This window comes from Amphiprion ocellaris, chromosome 4, assembly GCF_022539595.1.
Source record: "Amphiprion ocellaris isolate individual 3 ecotype Okinawa chromosome 4, ASM2253959v1, whole genome shotgun sequence".
Taxonomy (NCBI): Eukaryota; Metazoa; Chordata; class Actinopteri; family Pomacentridae; genus Amphiprion; species Amphiprion ocellaris.
In genome coordinates, this window is record NC_072769.1 from 12,160,690 (window position 1) to 12,181,140 (window position 20,451).

The 20,451-nt window shown below is 38.0% G+C and overlaps 1 protein-coding gene across 1 annotated transcript in view; it reads left to right on the forward strand.

The window, feature by feature from the left end:
• Positions 1 to 20,451, forward strand: part of usp43a (ubiquitin specific peptidase 43a) — a 130,422-nt gene that overhangs the window by 84,248 nt on the left and 25,723 nt on the right. Inside the window, exons 7-11 of the mRNA XM_023263720.3 lie at positions 3,445 to 3,613; positions 7,508 to 7,619; positions 12,169 to 12,272; positions 15,521 to 15,598; positions 15,824 to 15,953. Coding sequence (XP_023119488.2) covers positions 3,445 to 3,613; positions 7,508 to 7,619; positions 12,169 to 12,272; positions 15,521 to 15,598; positions 15,824 to 15,953 — 593 coding nt within the window. The remainder of the gene's footprint in view (positions 1 to 3,444; positions 3,614 to 7,507; positions 7,620 to 12,168; positions 12,273 to 15,520; positions 15,599 to 15,823; positions 15,954 to 20,451) is intronic.

Consider the following 20,451-nt stretch of genomic DNA (forward strand, 5'->3'; position numbering starts at 1 on the left):
GACTGTAACTTACTGGTATATGAGTACACACTTAACTCATCTGTTGTCATAATGTTGTGGGTGATGTAGAATTACATGTCCTCCCTGGCACAAAACGCTCTCCTTCAGCAGTCCCTCATATCGGAAACACTCTCATTGTTCTTTATTCTCATTTGTCCGTTTTCATTTTCTACTCTCATTACCTGCCTAGTTTCATGAAGCTGAGGGCTGATTCATGCCTAACGGTCAGATAATGGAGAATTGTGGGGAAAGAAAGAGAAAATAGATAGTGGCAATGATAAATAGAGTACAAGGGGGAGAAAGCGAAGAGTAGGATAAGACAAAAGAAAGAAATGGAAAGACGGGGGAAGCGAGCGCCAGAGGAGGCGTCGTGTCAACGGCAGGACTGAGCTGTTTAATTAATGCTGCCGTACGCACCACGTTCAACCTCAAGAGCAATTTCTATTTCTCTTGTTTATTTCTCCTCACAATCCCCTTTCTCTATCTCTGTCTCTTTCTCTCTCTGTTCATTCTCTTCATTTGAAATGTTTATCTTTTAATTACAAATACCAGATTACAAAGAGAATCCCGCAGCAACCATGACGTCGTTACAAGAACAACAACAAATGGTTCGATATCATGCTAATTGATCACAAAATCAGTGCATTTCTGAGAGGACCTTCAAAGTGCCACTCAGTCACTGTGAACGTCTCTCCTGACTGAATTCTTGTTGCCTCACACTTCAGTCTGGGAATTACTTCTAGAAAATTAGGTAGTGCTGCTCTTTCTCGGCTCAAGCTCCTTTTCCCACTTCACAGTCTCCTCTTTTCTCTCCATTCTGGTCCCCTCACTAACACTTTCCTCTGTCTGTGGGTCTCCACCATCCATCTCTGGGAATGGTGTGAGAATGAGAGTCTGGTAGGAGGTTGTCCCAGCACGCCTGAGACACGTGGGTGAAATCACACTGCTCGCTATACCCGACGTATTACTCTCTGCTTATAAAATTACTCGCTGAAATCCTGGTGCTGAGAGAAAATGTGTGAAGAAATATTGGATTGATTGTATAGACATTCCACAAAAGTTTGCTCTTTCTGCTGCTTTCTAGATTCTAGGTGTTTTTAGATCGAGAATCCAGAAAACAGAAACAGTGTCTCTTGTCATGTGGTACTTTTTCATAAGTCACGTGTCTTTGAGTTTTGAGCAGTTTTACTAGAGTGAATTGGAGGATTTTTGTGGGGTAAAATCACAATCCATGATTTGACTCAAAATTTTCCCCACAGATTAGGGGAGCCCACACGGGTAGTCGTGCATTTGGTTGCCTGGGTGCAAATGTTGCTGACAGAAGTGTTGATTGGTAACTCTGCCACCTTGATGCTAATTTCAGAATGGCGGCTGTATTCTGGATGCGAAATGAGCTGCACCTTCAAGATCCGTAGTGAATCCAGTGTGCGTCGCTCTAATTGTGTTACCATGAATCATGCTTTTTGCTTAGTTCATGTGGAATAGGAAGGCATGGACATTAGTGTTATTTATTTATTGAATGATGCAATATGTGTGATTCCTCTGAAAAGCAGATCATATGCCTATATTGTGATCATCCACAATATAACATTGTCAGATCACCACCAGATGGCATGAAAGAGTTAACATTTAATTTAAAAAAACTCTGAATAAATGTATAAACACTGTATGTTGTATGCACATTTATATGTAATTAAACATCTTCAGGTCTATCATGAAACCTCTTGGAGATGTCCTGGCCACTGAGTAAGGACCAAAGAAGCACTGTACTCAGGGATACATAGATTTTTAAAAAACGTATTTTTATAGCTCTTCAAGTGCAATAACACAATGAAACACGTTTTTTTCTCTTTAAATTTTCAGGTGCAGTAGTATAAGGTAGCGGTGTTATTTTTTTTTAGAAGTACCATTCTATATACAGTATTTGTCCTACAGCTTTGGTACATTTATCCATCATTCAACATCTGCACATGTGAAGCACAGTCTTTATTATATCTTTGTTTTAATCTTTATTTTACATTTTCTATTTCTCGCTGTAGCGCTTCATTTGCGTCTAGCTGCTCCTCCATGGGAATTTCTCCAGGGAAGCATCAGTGAAGTTTGTCTTGTCTTATTTTAGGCAATCAGTGAGTTATCAAGAGCATGAACAGTTTGGGTTAAAACAAAACTGAGTTGAAACGGTGGAGGCAGCATTTATATCTTAAAAAATAAGAAGCGATAAACATAAAGAGACATCATTTGAATCGAAAAGACAAGCAGAGTTTGAAAAGTGCACATATATATGAACATCAAAATCGAACATCTCCATAAGATTCAGTGTCTTATTTTAGCAGTCAGCACTCATTTTTAACAAAAAGGTATTTACTCACTGAAGTTCAAGTTCAACACTTTGTGCCTTCATAATCTCTCTGCTTGCTTTTACGCAGGCAGAACATATAGGCTTTACATCTATTCCTGCTTGCTTTCCTGCATGTGTTTAAGTTTCTTTTGTGTGTGTTTGTGTGTGTGTGTTGAAAGGTCGGCAATGATTAATTGCACGGTTGGGCTCAAACAAGCATTGTTTAATTAAATCCTCTGATAATGTCAAAATTTATGTTTCCTGGGAGACAAGAGGTTGTGCCTCCTGTATCCTACCCAGTTGTTACTCACTATTAATCACAGCAGAGTGTTTTTTCCATTGTTGCAGATGTGATAGTTTTTCCAGCTCCTCGGGGTAAATTAGAATCAAAGGGCAATCCGACTGCAATGGACGTTTCTTTTGAAAATGTGTTTTTTAAAAAGTGTAAACATGTGACATTAGTTGATAGCGGGCATGGCAGTTTTTCATTTTGACACCCAAAGCTGTTTTGTAACCCCAGTCCATTTCAGTGCCGCCAGCTTGATAGAATAAGCTATTAAGGTGAGCAGCGCTTTTAGAGGAGAGCTGCTGAAAAATAGTGCAGCTTTCTGCCACCAAATTTGTCTCTGTTTGTTGTAAGCTGGGGAGGAACTTTAACACTGTCTTGAAATTTAAAGAAATGCACTCTCCACAGTTTGCGACTAGTTTTTCTTAATCTCCATTGCCTAATATTCTTTACCTTTTTATTCTCCTTATGGATCTGAAGTATGAACCTGAATTTGGAAAAGCTGGTGTCCAAGCATCTCAATGCAGTTCTAGTCATCATAATAATAACATTTGATATCTATAATCTCCAGCTTACATGAATGAAAAATCTAAAAACAGAGTGCATTAAATGAGCTTGGGTTCTTTTCACTTATTCTATGTGTTTATGTGTCTACGTTCACTAGTTTTGGTTAAAAATATTAATGTGATTTTGCTGATACTTACTTGTGAAAACTTTCATCACTGTTAACAGCAGATTGACAAGAACTGTGATCGCTCTCCAGCAGTTTGTGTATCAGCCTTAATGAAACAGCTCTTCCTGCTTCCTCTGCTCTTTTCAGGGTATCACCACAGCCTCCCTTCCTCCCCCTACACCTCCACGGCTGGACCTGATGGTCAGAGATTACCTCCATCCGGCACCCTCTCATCTGAGTACCTGAACCAGGGCAGCTCCACGAAGGTCCTCCTCCTCATGTGCAACACAGCAGGATCTGGCCAGCAAGCTGTCAGGTGAGGCTGACGAATGGTAATAATGTTTATTTATTTCTCTTGATTTGTTTTTTATTGATAGTTTACATCTCTTTGACTTGATATAACATATTCATTTTATTCAGGGTTTCATTCAATGAATTGATTTTGTTAAGCACACAACTGTGAGTTTTACTTTTTTTTATGAGATTTTATTTATAGCTGTCTTCTCATATGTGTGTTAGAGCTTGTTCAACTACTGTTGTTAATTTTCTTCCTTTCAGCATCAAACTTTTGTTTGACTCTGACCTGTATATGTCTTGCACAAATTCCCTCGACGGGTGGTTTTACTCAGCTTGTGCAGTTTAATCTCATATCCGACTGTAGCTTTAAGCTGACTGTGTAGAAACTTGAAACCGAGTTGAACAATGTGGTCAAACTGGACTTCCTAACCTGTAAAAATTAGGTTTTATTGGTTGCCATACGACACTCTAACAAGGGTAGGCAGCATTGTTTTGCATCTTGAATGTATCTAATGCACGACAGCATCACAGTGGAAGGAGCTGGATGGAAGATTTTTGTTTTACTGCTCATAGGTAAACTGTGTTGTTGTGTTTTGGATAAAAATCCCACAGGTGCTGGAGAACATCACAAATCAGAGGAGTTCTGCTCTGATAATATCTACCTCTTTAATGATGATTTTGTCACTGGAGGCAACATCTCAAATATTTGAAATGATCCAGACACTTACGGTGCTTAGTTATTATGAGATAAGGAAGGATTTATTGGCTTACGAGAGAATATTCTGCAGCTACTTTCAAGATAATTCCATTTCACCAAATGAACGACAGCAAAAGCAGAGAAAATAGTCCAGTTGAGCATCCATGATTCCCTTCTAAGTAAAATGTTGAGCAGAGTGAGTCAGGCAAAGTAGAATACTTTCCTAAACATTTCAAAATCACAAACTGAATTTTTTTTTTTTTTGAAAATCTGGAGCATCTTAGACCTGTCCACCGTGTGTTTCTGGTTTCCTGGAAACATGCTAACCAATGTACATGTACATGTACATGATGGAAACATAATGTTCCTCTTCCCAGCAGTGCTACAGCAGGTTTTTAGTGTTCCAAAGGCTGCAGTCAGTTCCTGTTAATCTTCCTGAAGCCATTACGACGTGATGCGTGGTTTGTAACACCGAACATTAATCTCACAGAGATATTAATTTGACCTTTAGGTAGACTGTGTCCATCAGGGTACCTGGTAGGGATTGCAGTAGCATTCAGACGCTAATTGTTTGATACCAAGGGGCTCATTGTGAACAGAAGCATCACCATTACGAGTGTTCCTGATGTATAAGCATCTCTCTACAGGGATCAATCAAGTCAAATCTATTACTGACACAAGGAAAGGCACATTTATTTTTCATCATGTCCCCTCTGGGACTTGATCTTGTAGCTCCTAAGTGCACCAGCATGAACAGTGTTCATGCTTGCATCTCACAGATCCATGTGTGGATGGAAGGTTGACAGGAACAGATAGCAGATGCTCCTAAAGGCTTGATAATGTCAGAGTCTGACATTTGAAGACTCATCTGTCCACATGCCACAAGGCTCGATTGCTCCGCTGTAGTAAATATCTGAGTCTGTCTGTCTGTGTAGTTATGTTTCACCAAAATGATCTGGAAAAAACAATGTAGCTATTGTGGCCGTATTTGATTAATTGCTAATTAAAATGTTGTAGTAGAATTTCCATGCATACAAAGCACAAAACTATATGGGATTGCTAAACATTTCATTTCAAAACTATGCTTAAATGCAAAGCTACAACAGCTTGACTCTTCTGAGATGCTTTGCACAAGATTTTAGAGACTGCCGACATATACTCGAGATCATAGTCTCCAAAGTAACCGTATAATTAAATCAACATCTGTCTACAACATTTTAACTGAGACTGAAAATGAGGATTTATCGCTGAGTTTTGGTTGTGATTGTTTCTCTGTGTGTGTGTGTGTGTGTGTGTGTGTGTGTGTGTGTGTGTATTACAACCTCTCTAAATAATTACAAACCTTGGAACTTCAATATTCAGCTATTTATGTCAAAATAATCTGTGAGAAATGTGAAATACTCGCCTTTTGTCGAGGCAACACAAGTCAAATTGCCTGACCCATTAACCTCTTAGACTAGTAATTCAAGGGGGCCGTTCCCACCACTTGTTTAAATGCATGATAATTTGTTTTTTATTTAATGATTTAGATAAACCTTTTAAGTTGCAGACATTGTTTTGACAGGTTGAGTTGACATAATAATGTTGGTAACTGCAGCAACTTAATATTGTGTGAAATTTATACTCAAATTTCTGTGTTAACTAAAATCAAATTAAGGTAATGAAATTAAATTTAACTGGATTGCTTTATTTTCTTTACCTTCAGTTCAGGATTTAAAGTCCCCTTCCCAACCTACTTAACATATGAGCAACTTCATTTTTACAACTTTAAAACTTCAGAAATATAGTAATTAAATGAATAACAGTTAAGTTCTTTTAAGATAACATAGAAATACTACTTTGAACAACTTCATTGGTATGCATAATCAATATAGGCACTGGTGTTTATGCTGCCAATCATTAAATAACTGTTGATTAAAAATACCTTTGATTGTAAGAAGAATTTCCTAATAACTCATTGTAGAACATAATTTCATTAGAGGTTGTCATGACTCAAAAAGGTGGATGCAAACTGTTGTGTTAATTTATTTGTCAATTTTTTTTAAGTGCTTAGAACATATCCAGCGCTGTGCAGTCTGGTGTAACACAAGCACCAGACTGCACAGCGTTATGGCACACAAAACAGTTTCTCAGCTTTATTTGTCTCCTGACCACACATAATGTCACTTCAGGATGTCAGTACAAGACACAAATCACTGACAGCACAATGTTGATGCGCTCGATACCTGACAGCTTGACACATATGGTGATGACACGAAAAAATTGTGAAGACTTTCTTTGGCACATTCTCAACAAGAAAAGCACTTAGAGAGTGTAGTACTCCACCAAGGCTGCTCAGTCTTTGTATCATTTCCGACGGCTCTTGAAAAAATTTGTAGCAGAAATCACGGCAACATAGAATGTGTCCATTTAATATAGATGTACCCACAAACAAAATGACCTTGCCTGAGCACAGGCGTGTGTTATGCTATGTTATGTTATGCTACGTTATGTACGGATACCGAATCGTGTGACCTAAATATGTAGAGGGCGGCGGGAATTGATGGGATTCGGAAACACCCTCACAATTTAATCAATTGTTCCTTGTTTGATTTCTGACGTACAAGTACTGATCAGTCCGCAGTGGTGGATTTGTAGTAGGATCGCAATCATGTGATCGTCAGCAGGCAGCTGATGTAGTGTTCATTTGTTGTTATAGTTACAGTGCCGCCATCTTGCAATGATACAGAAATCTTTAACAAATCTGTAGCTCTAGATTATAAGGCGCATCACTGCCAAAGTCTAATCACTTGGTCTTTGTGTCATTTCTGACCTTTCCTGAAAATTTCATCCAAATCCGTTAGTTCATTTTTGAGTAATGTTGCTAACAGACAGACAGAAACATACGCCGATCATCACATAACTGCGCTTTGTTCCTTGACGAAGCAATAAACTTGACCTCCTTTGCTTAAAGCGTACTCTTCCAACAACTGGATTTAAATTTGTACAATTTCTACAATATAATTTAGCAGCTGTCATTATCCAAAGCGACATACATCTGAGAATAGATACAACGCAAGCAAGGATCTAGATAGTAAATAACTTGGGGAAAAACAAACAATGACGTTGAAGTTTCCTCATGGAAATTGTAATTAATAATAATGTATAAGCAACATTTTTATTTCATTTTCATAACACCAAAACACTTTCCTACCCTCCTCTCCTCCTGTCTCTCAGGTTCGGGCCTCCATTTCTCATGCTGGAGGACAGGAGCATCTCCTGGGACCAGCTGCAACAGAGCATCCTCAGCAAGCTCTATTATCTGATGCTGAATGGATCTCAGGCTCAGGTAATGCCTGCACCCTCACTAACCAATAATGTGTCAGCCTCTCTATTCTGTGTCCTCGACCCTTCAGCTCAGAGGTTCCTGGACTCTGTGACCTCCAGCAGTCCAGAGGAATAGATTCAAACAGCAGTATGGAGCAGAAAGCAGGCAGAAGTTTGATCTATTTAGTTTTTACATCTGAGTCACATTTGAAGTGTTGTAAAAATAGACAGAGGTTAAACCGCAGAGTTACGCAGTCCATCGCATGCTTGTTTTTCATAATTGTGGGGATTAATTTTTACTCATTACTCTGCTGCGACTACAAAATTGATTTCCTTTTGAGCATCCTGGCTGAGTAATTACTGTTGTTGAAGTTTGAGTGTTTGTAGGTGGGACTCTTCTCTGGCAGACTGTCAGTGGCTTATTACAATTAAGTATCTGTACTTGTTCCTCTTTAATTTATTGCAAACTAACCACGCTTTCAACCAACTAATCACTTCCTCTTTTCTGCACTAATCACTAAAAAGCTTTCAAACCAACAAAAGCTGTAAATTTTTGTACAGTTGTCAAAATACTGAACTGCCATAAATGATTAAGAAAATTCAAGTCGTGTTCCTCTTTTTGTGGTTGGTTGTGCCACTTTGAGAGCTTCGGTGTCCCTGTCTCTTACACTTTTCACTTAAAGAAGTATTTCAATTGGAAGCATTGTGAACTGCTTTTCATCAAATATTTAATTCAATTTAACCATACAGTAGTGGAGTGCAAACGACATTATATTCACAAAAGCAAACACACACACACTAGCAGTGCCTCCTTTTATGTGAGAGCAATAATGGTTTTATGTGCTGGGCATAAATTCAATTATGTCGCCGCCCACTCACGCCACAATAACACAAGTCTCCTATTTTAACTGTGTAGAAGAGAGTCTATATGGTAAAATAAAGAGAGAAAGTAAGATTTTATTTCTATTCTATTATTTTAAAATTTAAGATGTCACTTCTCTGTAGACACACACCTACACACTACATAGCTAAATTAGTATTTACACAGTGTGTCCTCTTATTCTGAAGTGTTTGTTTTGCAGAGCACCAGCCTTGCATGTTAAAATTCACCTCTACTTTCTCTTCCACTCAGTATGTGCTGCGAACTGTGGCAACAATCCCCCGACAAGCTCCGCTTCAGCTTCATTTGTTTCTCCATATGCAGTTCAAGTGATCTGTACATCATAAGGCCTAATCCACAGCTGGACACCCTTGAATAAACAGCCACATACTAGCACCCATTCACGCACACTGTCCCCGCCGCTGGTCGTCAGGTTGCCGTGGGCAACGGCATGGTGACAGGCAATATTTGAGGTGGCCTCATCCAGATCGAGCAGCTCTCTGCTTTATAAGAAAAGAACTATGGAGGAAGAGAAAAAGAAATGCCACTCTTTGTTATTTACTGATTGCTATCTCAGTTTAATTCCTCAAAACCTGTCTGGGTAGAAACAAAGTTGCTAAGACCTTCTTTGCCCTCATTTTCTGTTTCTTCTTTGTAATAACAATCACCGGGATCTCTTGGTAGATAGAATATTTTTACCTGAAAATGCCACCTGTGATCAAAAAGGGCACGACTTAAATTTTTGATGAAGGAAAGGAAACATTGAAAAAATCAGTTTTAATCTGCTGTACAAAAAAAATAATAATAAAACTAATGATAAGAGGGTGTCCTGTGAACTTAATATAAACATGTGTAATATAGACACCAAAAATAAACACAACCTTCTTGTCTGTTTAAATACACTGTTCATTCTTTGGTGGGCAGTAATTGTGAGCGCTTTGATTCATTTAGTTGGTTATTGCACTACCATTACATGATGTTTTGCTGCCACCCAGAGTTTTTTTCAAGAAGGTACAACTCATGGCAAAAAAAGAAAGAAAAATACTAAAAAAAAACATGACCTCAGATGATACTATGAATTCTTTCACGGCCTGGGTGTGCTATAAAGAGAATAAATAATTTGTGAGGTAAAGGCTATATTATGTACATCTTTATTAATTTTCCCTTTGTCCTTAACATAGTAAAACCTTTTCTGCTGTGGCGAAGTTTTATTTTAAAAGTTATTTCCAGTTGGAAATTTGCAAATTTTGCAAATAAATGCACAGAGAAGTTAGTTCTCCTGGCTCCTGTTGCCACAACAGTTACATCCTAACTTTAAAAGGCTTAACAAATTCTTCAGGTCTGTTGCTAACTGCTAAATATATCTGAGCTCTGCAAGATGTTCCAGTTTTTTGTCACCACTGAAAATTAATTTTATGTGGAAGTTTGGTTTTTCTAAATCGGCATTGATTTTTGGAGCATTCTCAAATTTTTCATGGTTATTTTGGTTTTAGCAACACATGCTTACTCCTTACAGTCATTTCATTCAATTAACAGGGACACTATATTTCACGTAATTCATGTTCCTGGCCTCCTTTATGATTGAAGATTTGCCATATTTGACTAACCATGTGTAGTGCAGCTGATAGAGAGACAGAGGAGGTCAAAATTAAAAGATTACTAAAATTCCAGTCAACCTTCCACTCATCCACTGTTTTTGTTGGGTTTTTTTTCACTGTGCTTATGTGACCACAGTGTGTTTTTCTTACATGATGTGGTTCACTGGCATTTTCTCAAAGGTTTGGGAAATATTCCTACATCCAGCATCCTCGCTGATATTGACAATTCTCCATTAAGACAGGTTATAGATGCTAATTCCAATTTTTTTTTTAAAAACAAACTCTTATGTGACACTCAGTGTGATGTCTCTTGCCTGCTCTCCTCTGTTATATTTCTACAGACAGACAAGGTAATCTGAATGCATGCCTATTTTTCATTTGCTGCTTTGGACTCCTATTAACCAGCTAATTTATTTCTCTTTATGCTCCCTGCTGCTCCGATTCTCCAACAGCAGCCGGCATAGAATGAGCACATTAGTGCCTGAATCTGCCCTCTCTTCTGTCATAACTCAACTGTTACTTATGGCAGAATACTTGTCCTTGCAGCAAAGAGCTTTTGATATATCTATAAATGCATTTTCTCTATACGAGTATGGCTGCCGAACGACTTGCTGCCAGACATGTTTGTGCTGTAGATCCTGTGGGATTCAGCCCTAACTCAGAGAACTGTTTGTAATTTCAAGAATTTCCAAAGACTGAAAGTTCTTCATAAGTGTTCTGAAATTATAAATCACTGATTCATGTTTACACTGTCCTTTCAGAGACATTACACCGCCCACAGGCCATGATTGTTTTGCATTCATTTTCTTCTAGTGACATCCTAAACTTTGTTTCGTTACCATACTCTCCTAAATTAGTTGTCATGGATGCCAAGCCTTAATTAGACGACAAGTAAACACAGCAACAGCACTGTTGCTTCATACTCAACTTAGCTTAACTTCATGCTGCACAACACAGCAGATATACACTGCCAGTCAAAAGTTTGGACACACCTTCTCATTCAATGGTTTTCATTTAATTATTTTATTACATTGTAGATTAATACTGAAGACGTCAAAACTATAAAAGAATACATATGAAATTATGTTGTAAACAATAAAAGTTCTGATTTAAGTATTAAAGTACAATGTAGAAAATAATACAAATAAATAAAAAGCATTGAATTAAATGTGTGTGAAAACTTAAGTGCGTTTAACTACTGTGTATCAGCACAAAAATTTCACTGTTTCACGCTTTGACACTGACTTTTCTGTGGCAATGTTACAAGGAAGAACATTTTTGTCCCTGTTATGTCCATTATTTTTCTGTAACGGAGTTCCTTTTTTGTGTCTGATTGCACGAAAAGTTATAATGAACTTATGTGCTTTTTTTAAAGACCTCCCACAACACATTTTGTCTTCTTATTCACATCACATATACTATGTAGTAATGGATTCATCTTACTTTCTTTATTGGCTGAAGTATGTATTTGCCATTTTGAGATACCAGCTGTGTTTTCAGCCTCTTTTTACATCATTGCAGTAAAATTTCTTGCACTGTTGTCTGTCATTCTTTCTCTTAAACACAAGATGTCGCACTCCTGTGTGAGACCATCATACAGAATGTAGTTGTCTTATTTCTGCTTGTAGCGATCCCCCTCTGTCCTCAGTTACACCACTGTGTTAATGGCTTAGAAGGCAGCAGTGTTTTTTTTTTTGTTTGTTTTTTTAACAGAATTTAGTTTGAGACCTTTTTCACATAGATGTGTATGAGTGGGAGGCACTGAGGGAGGATCCACTATAAATCAGTTCTGTTTTTATTGTTTTAAACATTCAATATGCAGTAAAAGTAAAAAAAAATAACTCTCCGTTTGTTTATAAGTAGTTTGCTGCTCAAGCGTTGTGGTTAAAAATCAGTTATTCAAACTGCAGGCATTTCAATTTGTCTGCAGTTGTGTTTTTATTTTTTGACTTAAAATCAGTGAATACTGGTTTTGAAATTATGCAAGACTGATGAGTTTTAATGATCATATTTACACTAGTGCTATTGTTTAAAGACGAGTTAGCTGCTCTCGAAGGACACGTCTGATTTAGTGTGTGTGTCTCTGCCTGCAGAATGCTGGAGTGCTTTTTAAGATCAGAGTGGTTGGAGGATCTGCAGCCTATAGCTACCTGTCCCCACAGGACAGCAGACCACTGTACCACCCTGCAGTTGACAGGTACGCCACATACACCTACACTCACGAGAATAAAACAGCATACTTTACTGTGCATCTGTACAGATGGACACATGTATGTAAACACCTTCTTTACCACTATCCATGTTTCCTTTATGTGTTCAGTAATACATATGTGACAGCATAGATGAGGCCACATATACGCGATTTGCAAGAAAACCACCCACAGGTGCAGTCAGTATTGTTGAGCATCTCATTACAAAGCAATGTTCTGCTGGAAAACCTTGGTTAATAGCATTTATGTGAATGCTATATTGACACAGAGCTGTAATCCCCATGGTACCGTCTTCATGCCCTGATGTGTCAGAGCTGTTGTGGCTGACCAGAATTGAATAAACACATCCTACTCACACATACACACTAAAACCTGTTGCAAATGGACTTGGTGTTGGAATGACACACAAATGAAAATGTGCCATATGAGCAATAGACTGCAGGTGAAAGTGCCGTCACAAATGGCAGGACACCAGTAAATAACCATGTGAGCAAATGAAACCTGCAATACAAACAACTACACAAATTCATATTCCCAGCTACAGCTGCAGGTTGTTCAAGTACATTACAGAAAAAGCTACAATTACCTTTAGAAACCAGTAGACCTTAATAAGATTATAGGCAATAGGTTGTGTTGACAGTGCAGAGATTAGGGCTTTTCTTTCCTTTGTTAATAAGGACATAAAAGTGTTGCCATACAGGAGAGCAGCTCAATATCAATCTCCGAGATCAGGCCTTCCACAAAGCAGCAAGGAAATGAGATCATCTACCAGGTTAGACTAGATATTCAGTAGGCATGCATATATGTATGTGTGTGCCTGTATCTAATCAAGCATGTTTTTTTTCTTTGTTTTTTTTATTGGTTTTTAGGTAGTGCAAAACAACAAATCAAGACATACATAATGGGTGTATGAAAATCAAAAAGTAAAAGAGGATAGTTAAAGCTGCTATAACAGAGATTGAATTGATGAAATGTACAGCATCGATATGAGTCATACAAATGAGACAACATATGCACTTAAATGAAAGAAAAATAACAAAGCACAGATGCATCAGCGTGTGTTACAAAGTGGATTGGTGACGGCTCTATAAAGATACATGTCATTTAAGATGCCGTTCTAGAAGTTACAAGCGCAGTGCTAGGTGGCTTAAGAGGGGAATCTATTGGAGGCGGTCAGCCATTTACCTACGAGGGTCTTCCATATATTCATAAAAGCATTTTCTCTGTTCGCCAATTTGTAATGTAATCTCTCCAGGTGCAACTTGGTGCAATATATACCTGCTTCCAATTTCCACATTTCCAAGATACACTACCAGTCAAAAGTTTGTACACACCTTCTCAGTTAATGGTTTTTATTTAATTATTTTATACATTGTAGATTAATACTGAAGACATCAAAACTGTAAAAGAATACATATGGAATTATGTTGTAAACAAAAATGTGTTGATCTTCACTATTAATCTACAATGTAGGAAATAATACAGATAAATAAAAAGCATTGAATGAGAAGGTGTGTCCAAACTTTTGACCAGTAGTGTAATGCGTTTAGCCAGCAATGTGCACAAGGAGATTGCTTGACTTAAATATTTATCAGTGCTTGGGTCTGAGTCTGCTGAACCAAAGACAGTGTAGTACAATATTTTTTGGGTACGATGTGTTAAAAGTGAAAGATGAAATAATCATGGCAAATGCTATTAAACTGATGAGTAGTGTGAAAACGTGTGAAATATATAATGATGAACATTCCAGTAATCAGTGATGTTTGGATTGTATTGTGTGTGTCTGCGGAGGAGGGAAAAAAAGGACTTGAAGCTGTGAATGTAGAAGTGAGAATGTCTGAAAGGTTGCTGTGCAATCATAAAGTATAACGTGTATTTTTGGTGTATAGACAAATCACATGCTTTTTAGAAAAATGAAATACAGAGTACTCAAACTTAGCAGTGTATAGTTAAGGCAGTATAACTGTTTAAAAAATGTGTAAGAAATATAACAATACGTAGCAGTGTAATATGCATGAAAACTGTCACAAAATAATAGGGGTAAATGTGCAGGGAAGCTAGAGCAAAGTCTGAACATGTCTGGGCATGTTCTCTGTAGATGAAATATGATAACCTGAAGACAAGATCTGAACAATGGATTTAGAAAAATATAATGGTGTCAAAACTGTTGATCAAAAATATACCCTATAGGTGTAGAAAAATGACCAACTTCCACAGCATAAAAGATGATGCACAGCTCAGTATGTTCAGTATTTCTTGCAGTGACAGCTACTGCTAAGAACTGCTCTGGGGTTTTTATTTCAACAATAAACTCAGCTGCGACTGAATGCTGACTTCTCCTGGAAATTTTTTGAAGTTCTTTAAAGAAGCTTTTTGGACATTTGAACATGATCAAGTCTTAGACTCTGGCCCTTGATTTGGGACTTTGTTGTAAAAATTGAAACAGGTTCAAAATACAAATAATAAAATATATATAGTATGTGGTATTATGATTTTTTTTTCAGTATGGGTAACACCTGTAGGAACTTGGATTTTTTTTGTAAATTAATAAATCAATGCCATTCAAGTTTAATTTTTTTCTGTGATTCATTGCGTTATAACTTCATTATACCACATAGAAGACATTTTCAAGTTATCGCTACATCTATGAATGGTTTGTCTGTTTCCATAGAAGTGCAGGACTTTGTATTAAAGTGAAAAATGAGCCCTCAGTCAATGAGGATGTCATCCTCCCAGAACAAAAATATAGGAACACGTACCCTCAGCATTTAGATTCAGATTATAAAAAAGTACCTTGGCCTTCTATCAGAGCTGTTTGGCTGTTAGATATTGATGCTATTAAATCTTTCCTTCTGAGGTCAAACCTGTGAAGGTAAGCTTTGAAATACAAACGCAAGGTTTGTCACCACATTAGAAATCCACATCAGATGTTTGCATGCTGATACATGATGTCAATCCAGGACTCAGATGTGATTGAAGTCACTCTGTTATCCTGCTGCCACTGTGTGTATGTGCTTGTCTGCATCATGGACTTTACAATAAAACTAGCAAACACAAACGTTATAAGGACGCTCACTGCCACCAGAGCAGCTCTATTGGCTGCTTTATGACTCAGCTGCCTCAGCTGGTTTTCTGGCTTTTGAAGATGATACAATACTATCGCACAAAAAACTAATATAATCAGATGTTTGTGTGCATTTGGAGGTTTTACTGTGTTTTTCTTGCTGCGCTGTAGAGCTCTGAAGTTCTGCGGCCCGGGAGGACCTCCACATGTGAAGCTTGTTATCGAGTGGGAGCACAGCTCTAAAGAATGGTAAGCGTAGTGCACACTTGTACTTCCAGCAGAGTCTACACAATGTAACTTTTAAAAAAATGTAGTCACACAGAGTTTATCTACTGCGGTGTTATGTTTTTTAGCCTAATTCCCACAACACACATTGATTCAGTTTGGTTCTGTCGAATACTCTCCCACTGATTCAAATACTGTATTAAAACAGCTGCGACTGAATGGGAATAATACATCTATTTTGTGGTCCAGTCTGTTTGGCAGCATCCAGGAGGAGGTGGTGAAGGATGCAGAGAGTGTGAGGAACCAGCAGCAACAGCATCTTCAGCAGCATAGCTGTACCTTGGACGAGTGCTTTCAGCTGTATACCAAAGAAGAACAGGTGAAAATGAACACAACTGTCAAGTAAACAACATATGCTGCTTTTCTCATCCAGTAAACCCAACCATCTGTGTATTTCTTAGAATGTGATGGAAAAACATGCGAAATCTGTACTATTTATACTAAATCTGTACTGCAAGCGCAAACTTACAGTTTACTTCCTTCCAATTCACCAAAGCCTCATGTTTTTAAAAGTTTAATGTTGCTTTCCTCATTATTCTCTAGTATTTGACAGTGAGCTTTATGCAATTTTAGACAATCCTGAGACACGTGTTCACCTTATTTTCTCATTTTAAGATATAGTGTTGTTAGGTGGGGGTCTGAAAAGCAGCACAGAGTCAATGAAGATAGGAGTAAAGGCAGTTTGCTGTATCTAAGAAGCAAAAATGAGGTTGTCAACACGGAAGCAGTAATCTAGGTAACAAACTTAAAGAATCAATTGAACAACTGAAGAGACATGGCTGGACCACTAAGGTGATATAGACAGAAGTTGAAAGGTGTGGTGTGTGTGCTGAGGAATGATTGAGATGAATAGCAGCGCAGTGGGAATCAGGTGATGCAGAATAGGCAGGAATGACAGATGCATCAGGTGAGAAGTGACAGGATCTGGAGTGAGAGGAGAATTAGTACTGATGTCAGGAAAATGGAATAAAAAAAAAAGCAGATATTAGGGGATGAGGCATCTGATAGAGCTATTAAGCTGTGTACCAAGACTGAGTCCTAAACACTGCATGTCAGAGTTGTCAGGCTTTGATGCTTTACTATATGCCTTCCTCTAATGCTTGCCTGCTTTCCTGCCACTTTCATTACCTTGTACAGGCAAAAAAAAGCATGACAAAAGTTAAAAAAAAAAAAAAATAGTCAGGTGACGACCATAGACTGTGTAAAAACAAACCAAAGAGTCGCTGATGCAATAATAAAGCTGTAAACGAAAGCCACACTTCAAGGGAAACTCTGCTGATTTAATACGTCAAGGCTGGCTCATTTCTGTAGGTGCCCTAATTTCTCTGAGATTCCAATAACAGTGTTCTTACTGAAAGTACAAGTCATAAGAATGACAATCCCATTGTTAGCTTTGTGTCATGGCTTAAAATAACACCCAAATACACGTCACTGAGAAAGGCAGGTAAATGTGACTCAGCTTGTAGCTTATTGGGCAGAGTTTTATTTGCAAGACAGGCAGAAATCAAGAGCCAAATTTACAGGCCAGGGTTGAATAGCCAGCAATAACGAAAAACAATGTGGAACGCTTGTAAGATTATGAGCAGAATAAATGAGTGAGGTGGATGCAGGTGAGTAGAGAAGAAGGGAAATGGAGCAGGTGAGAGTGGCCAGTGTGAAGCAAGAAGAAAGTTTGAAAAAGGCACCATATAACGCGAACAGGAATGAAGCTCTGAGACACAGAACTGTGACAGCGAAACATGTCAAACAGTAGCTGTCGAAAAATATTGAACTGGCCCTGCAAGAGTGTTAAGTGAATGTTCAAGCTACCCACATCTTTGAAATGAATCAAGTGTCCAACACATGTAGTTTTTAGACCTGAACATGTCTGCAAAATGTCTGAACACATGCTGATATTTTGTAATCATTTCATAGTAATGTGCATTTAGCTGTTTTATATGTTTTTTTTCTTCGAGAGTTCAAGATTTATTTACCTGTTTTTATGTATTGTGAGCATTTAGAATTATTTTGGAGAGAAATCTAAAGTTTTGCATTTTAATGTTTGTTTGTATCCTTCATTAAAGTTAGTGGAAGTTAATTGGAAAATTCCAACACACTGTGTAATTACAGTGAGTATCCATGCATAAATAATACAGCCTTCAAAATTCAAATAAAAATTCAGTGGCTGTGAGCTGAGTGAAGGAAAGTGTGACTTCACTCCGTATAACGGAAAAGAAAAACATTTGGCAAATACAATCAGCACGAGCAGGAAATAACAGCCAAAATTATTTCTAGAAACCAATAATCTTATCAGCAGAGGCAGAAATAGGCTGCCATTTAGATCTGACCAACAGCTGCTCATCACTTGCCATGTTTTCTGCTTTCTTAAGATTATGGCTGTCATTTGCAGATACTTGTCGAGAGAAATGTTGCGGTTTTTGCTCCGCCACATTTATTGACATCTTTACTTGCTATTTTATTAATACCTCAGACTATAGAGGAGAATTTTGGCCTTCCCCCCTTTGTTCACAAGACCTATAGTACCTTAAGTTGCCTCGTAAACACTCTAAATCTAAATTGGCACCCGTGTAATCTTTCCTTTTATGACCCTTTCACACTGTTGAGGAAACTGCTCTCTATAAAAATAGATAAAATAGCGCACCCACAGTCCTGTTGTCAGTTTTGCACTTTTTCAGCTGACAAAGGAGATGAGTATATACGCTTTGATATAAGGAAGATCTTAGAACAATCAGTAGTGTATATCATGTGATTTACCTGTTCTTTTACTTTCCCTGTGCTTGCAACTCCGATCTGAGCGTCATAGATTTGAAAGTTCAGATCAACAGTTTGCCTCCATCACAGTTGGAGTTGGACTGGTTTACCTGAACTGTACATCTAAAAATCCTAATCATAAACGTATCATTTGTCACATTTTCAATTATATACGCAGACTCTTACCTTGCTCTAGAAAACTTCATCTCATGAAACTCAGAGTGTTTCCAATCTGCCATGTGTGCGTTCTCAGCCTCTTGGGCTCCTTTTTTCATATGTATTTGTTGTTCCTTGGCATGACCTTATTTTTGGAAAGTATGATCTTCAACCTTATCCGATTTACCGGATGTGCATAAACCCTGTACTCTCAAGCTTTTGATTTTAAAAGATTCTTCCTCACTGGCTCTGGCAGCTTCCAAATCTCATTTATTTTCAGACAGTGCAGCAACAAAAAATGTGAACTTTAAGATGGGATTGTCTCTGTTCACTTGCTCATAGATGATGGCTGTGGTCTTTTCTGAACATACTGCACATTAAACAGTCTTTCTTCCAGGAAGACACATTGTTCTCTTATTTAATTTCTTTGTGAGATTAAAAACAAAAGGTCTTTGAAGTGTGAATGATTGGCAGGGTGCTGGTTCAAAATTAATTGTATGTAATGGTTAATATCCTGTAGGAGAAGAGGAGCTTGAGTTTAAAACTACTTTTGTGGAAGGAAAAGAAAGCTTCAAGAAGTAGGAGGTGACACTGACAAACAACTGCAAGGTTTTCGCACCCAGCAGCAATTTTGCTGATTTTTGAAGTGAGAATAGAACCTGTGCAGTCATTAAATGAGCCCTCTTCAAATGTTAATGTTCTTTTTTTTATTTCATGAAAATTTTAGAAATTCAAACATTAAAGGTTGGATGTCAAAAAGCTTGCAAATGCGTTTTGAAGTCAGTTACGAGTCTTCTGATTCTTAATTTAGGAACCTACTCTTTCTGACACGTCATTTCACGTTTGAGATATTTGTAGGCTGTCTTGCATACATGACATGTATAAGATCCTCTCACAAGTTTTTAGGGATGTTAGGTCTGCGTACTGGGAGGGCCACTCATAAAGCCTCAGTTTGTGTTCTTTGAAGTCTTTCACAGCAGGTCACCGCTGTTGTGTTTTCAGCATCCTTCCTCTTTTTCAGTTTCATTTTCTTGACTGACTGTATAAAGCAATATTTTTACAACCTAATGCAAAACAGCTGGCAAGCTATTCTTTCATATACGCTGCTCCCTTTTCTTCAAAAATAGCTTTGCTGGTTGTAGCTGGAGCTCACTTTCAACTTCATCTGTTCTGAGCAAATATCGCTCTGACTTATTAAGCTGTTGCTCTCCAGACGTTGGACTAAGCCTGGATGATGGAATGATAGCAACATGCACAGACAATTGACACTTAATCAACAAATTATTTGATGGTTAGCAAGCCACCGTGAAAAATACAGAACAAAGATGCTAAGTTCAGTTTCATGAGCAAATGCCAAGTGTACTCTCTCTCTGGCTCATAACACCTGATCAGATCCATTGATAATGGTTCCCCCTCGCCTTTCGCTGTTTTCCTGTAGCTGCTGTGCAGGTCTCCTGAGGCGTGTTAGTCTGCAGCCACCGAAGCCTGGTGGAGGCTGTGGCCAGTAGAGGCCTACATTTGCCGCTGCGATATGTTTCCACCACCTCCATCTAAGTAGCGTACCCTAGAGGGGGTTGATGGGCAATCCTTGATGTCAGGGTGTGACTAAGGCTAGTGTGGATTCTCCATTTGGTATTTCCCCCTGTCCTGGGCAGCCACTTGGGACTATAACTTCCTCATGGTGCAGCCCTCCATGCGCCTCTCAGTTTTGCTTGCTTGCTTTGTTTAGTATGTCAGAGATTATGTGAGATTATTCCTTTATTTTAATTATTTTCATTTATGTGTTGATTTTTTTCATGCTTTATGCTTTTTGTGTGTCTTTATTGATGTCTCATCATTTCCAGTGTGCCTTGATAAATAGGCTAAACCTTTTTTCTTATAGCCTTTGATATAAGATTGATTGAAGTAAT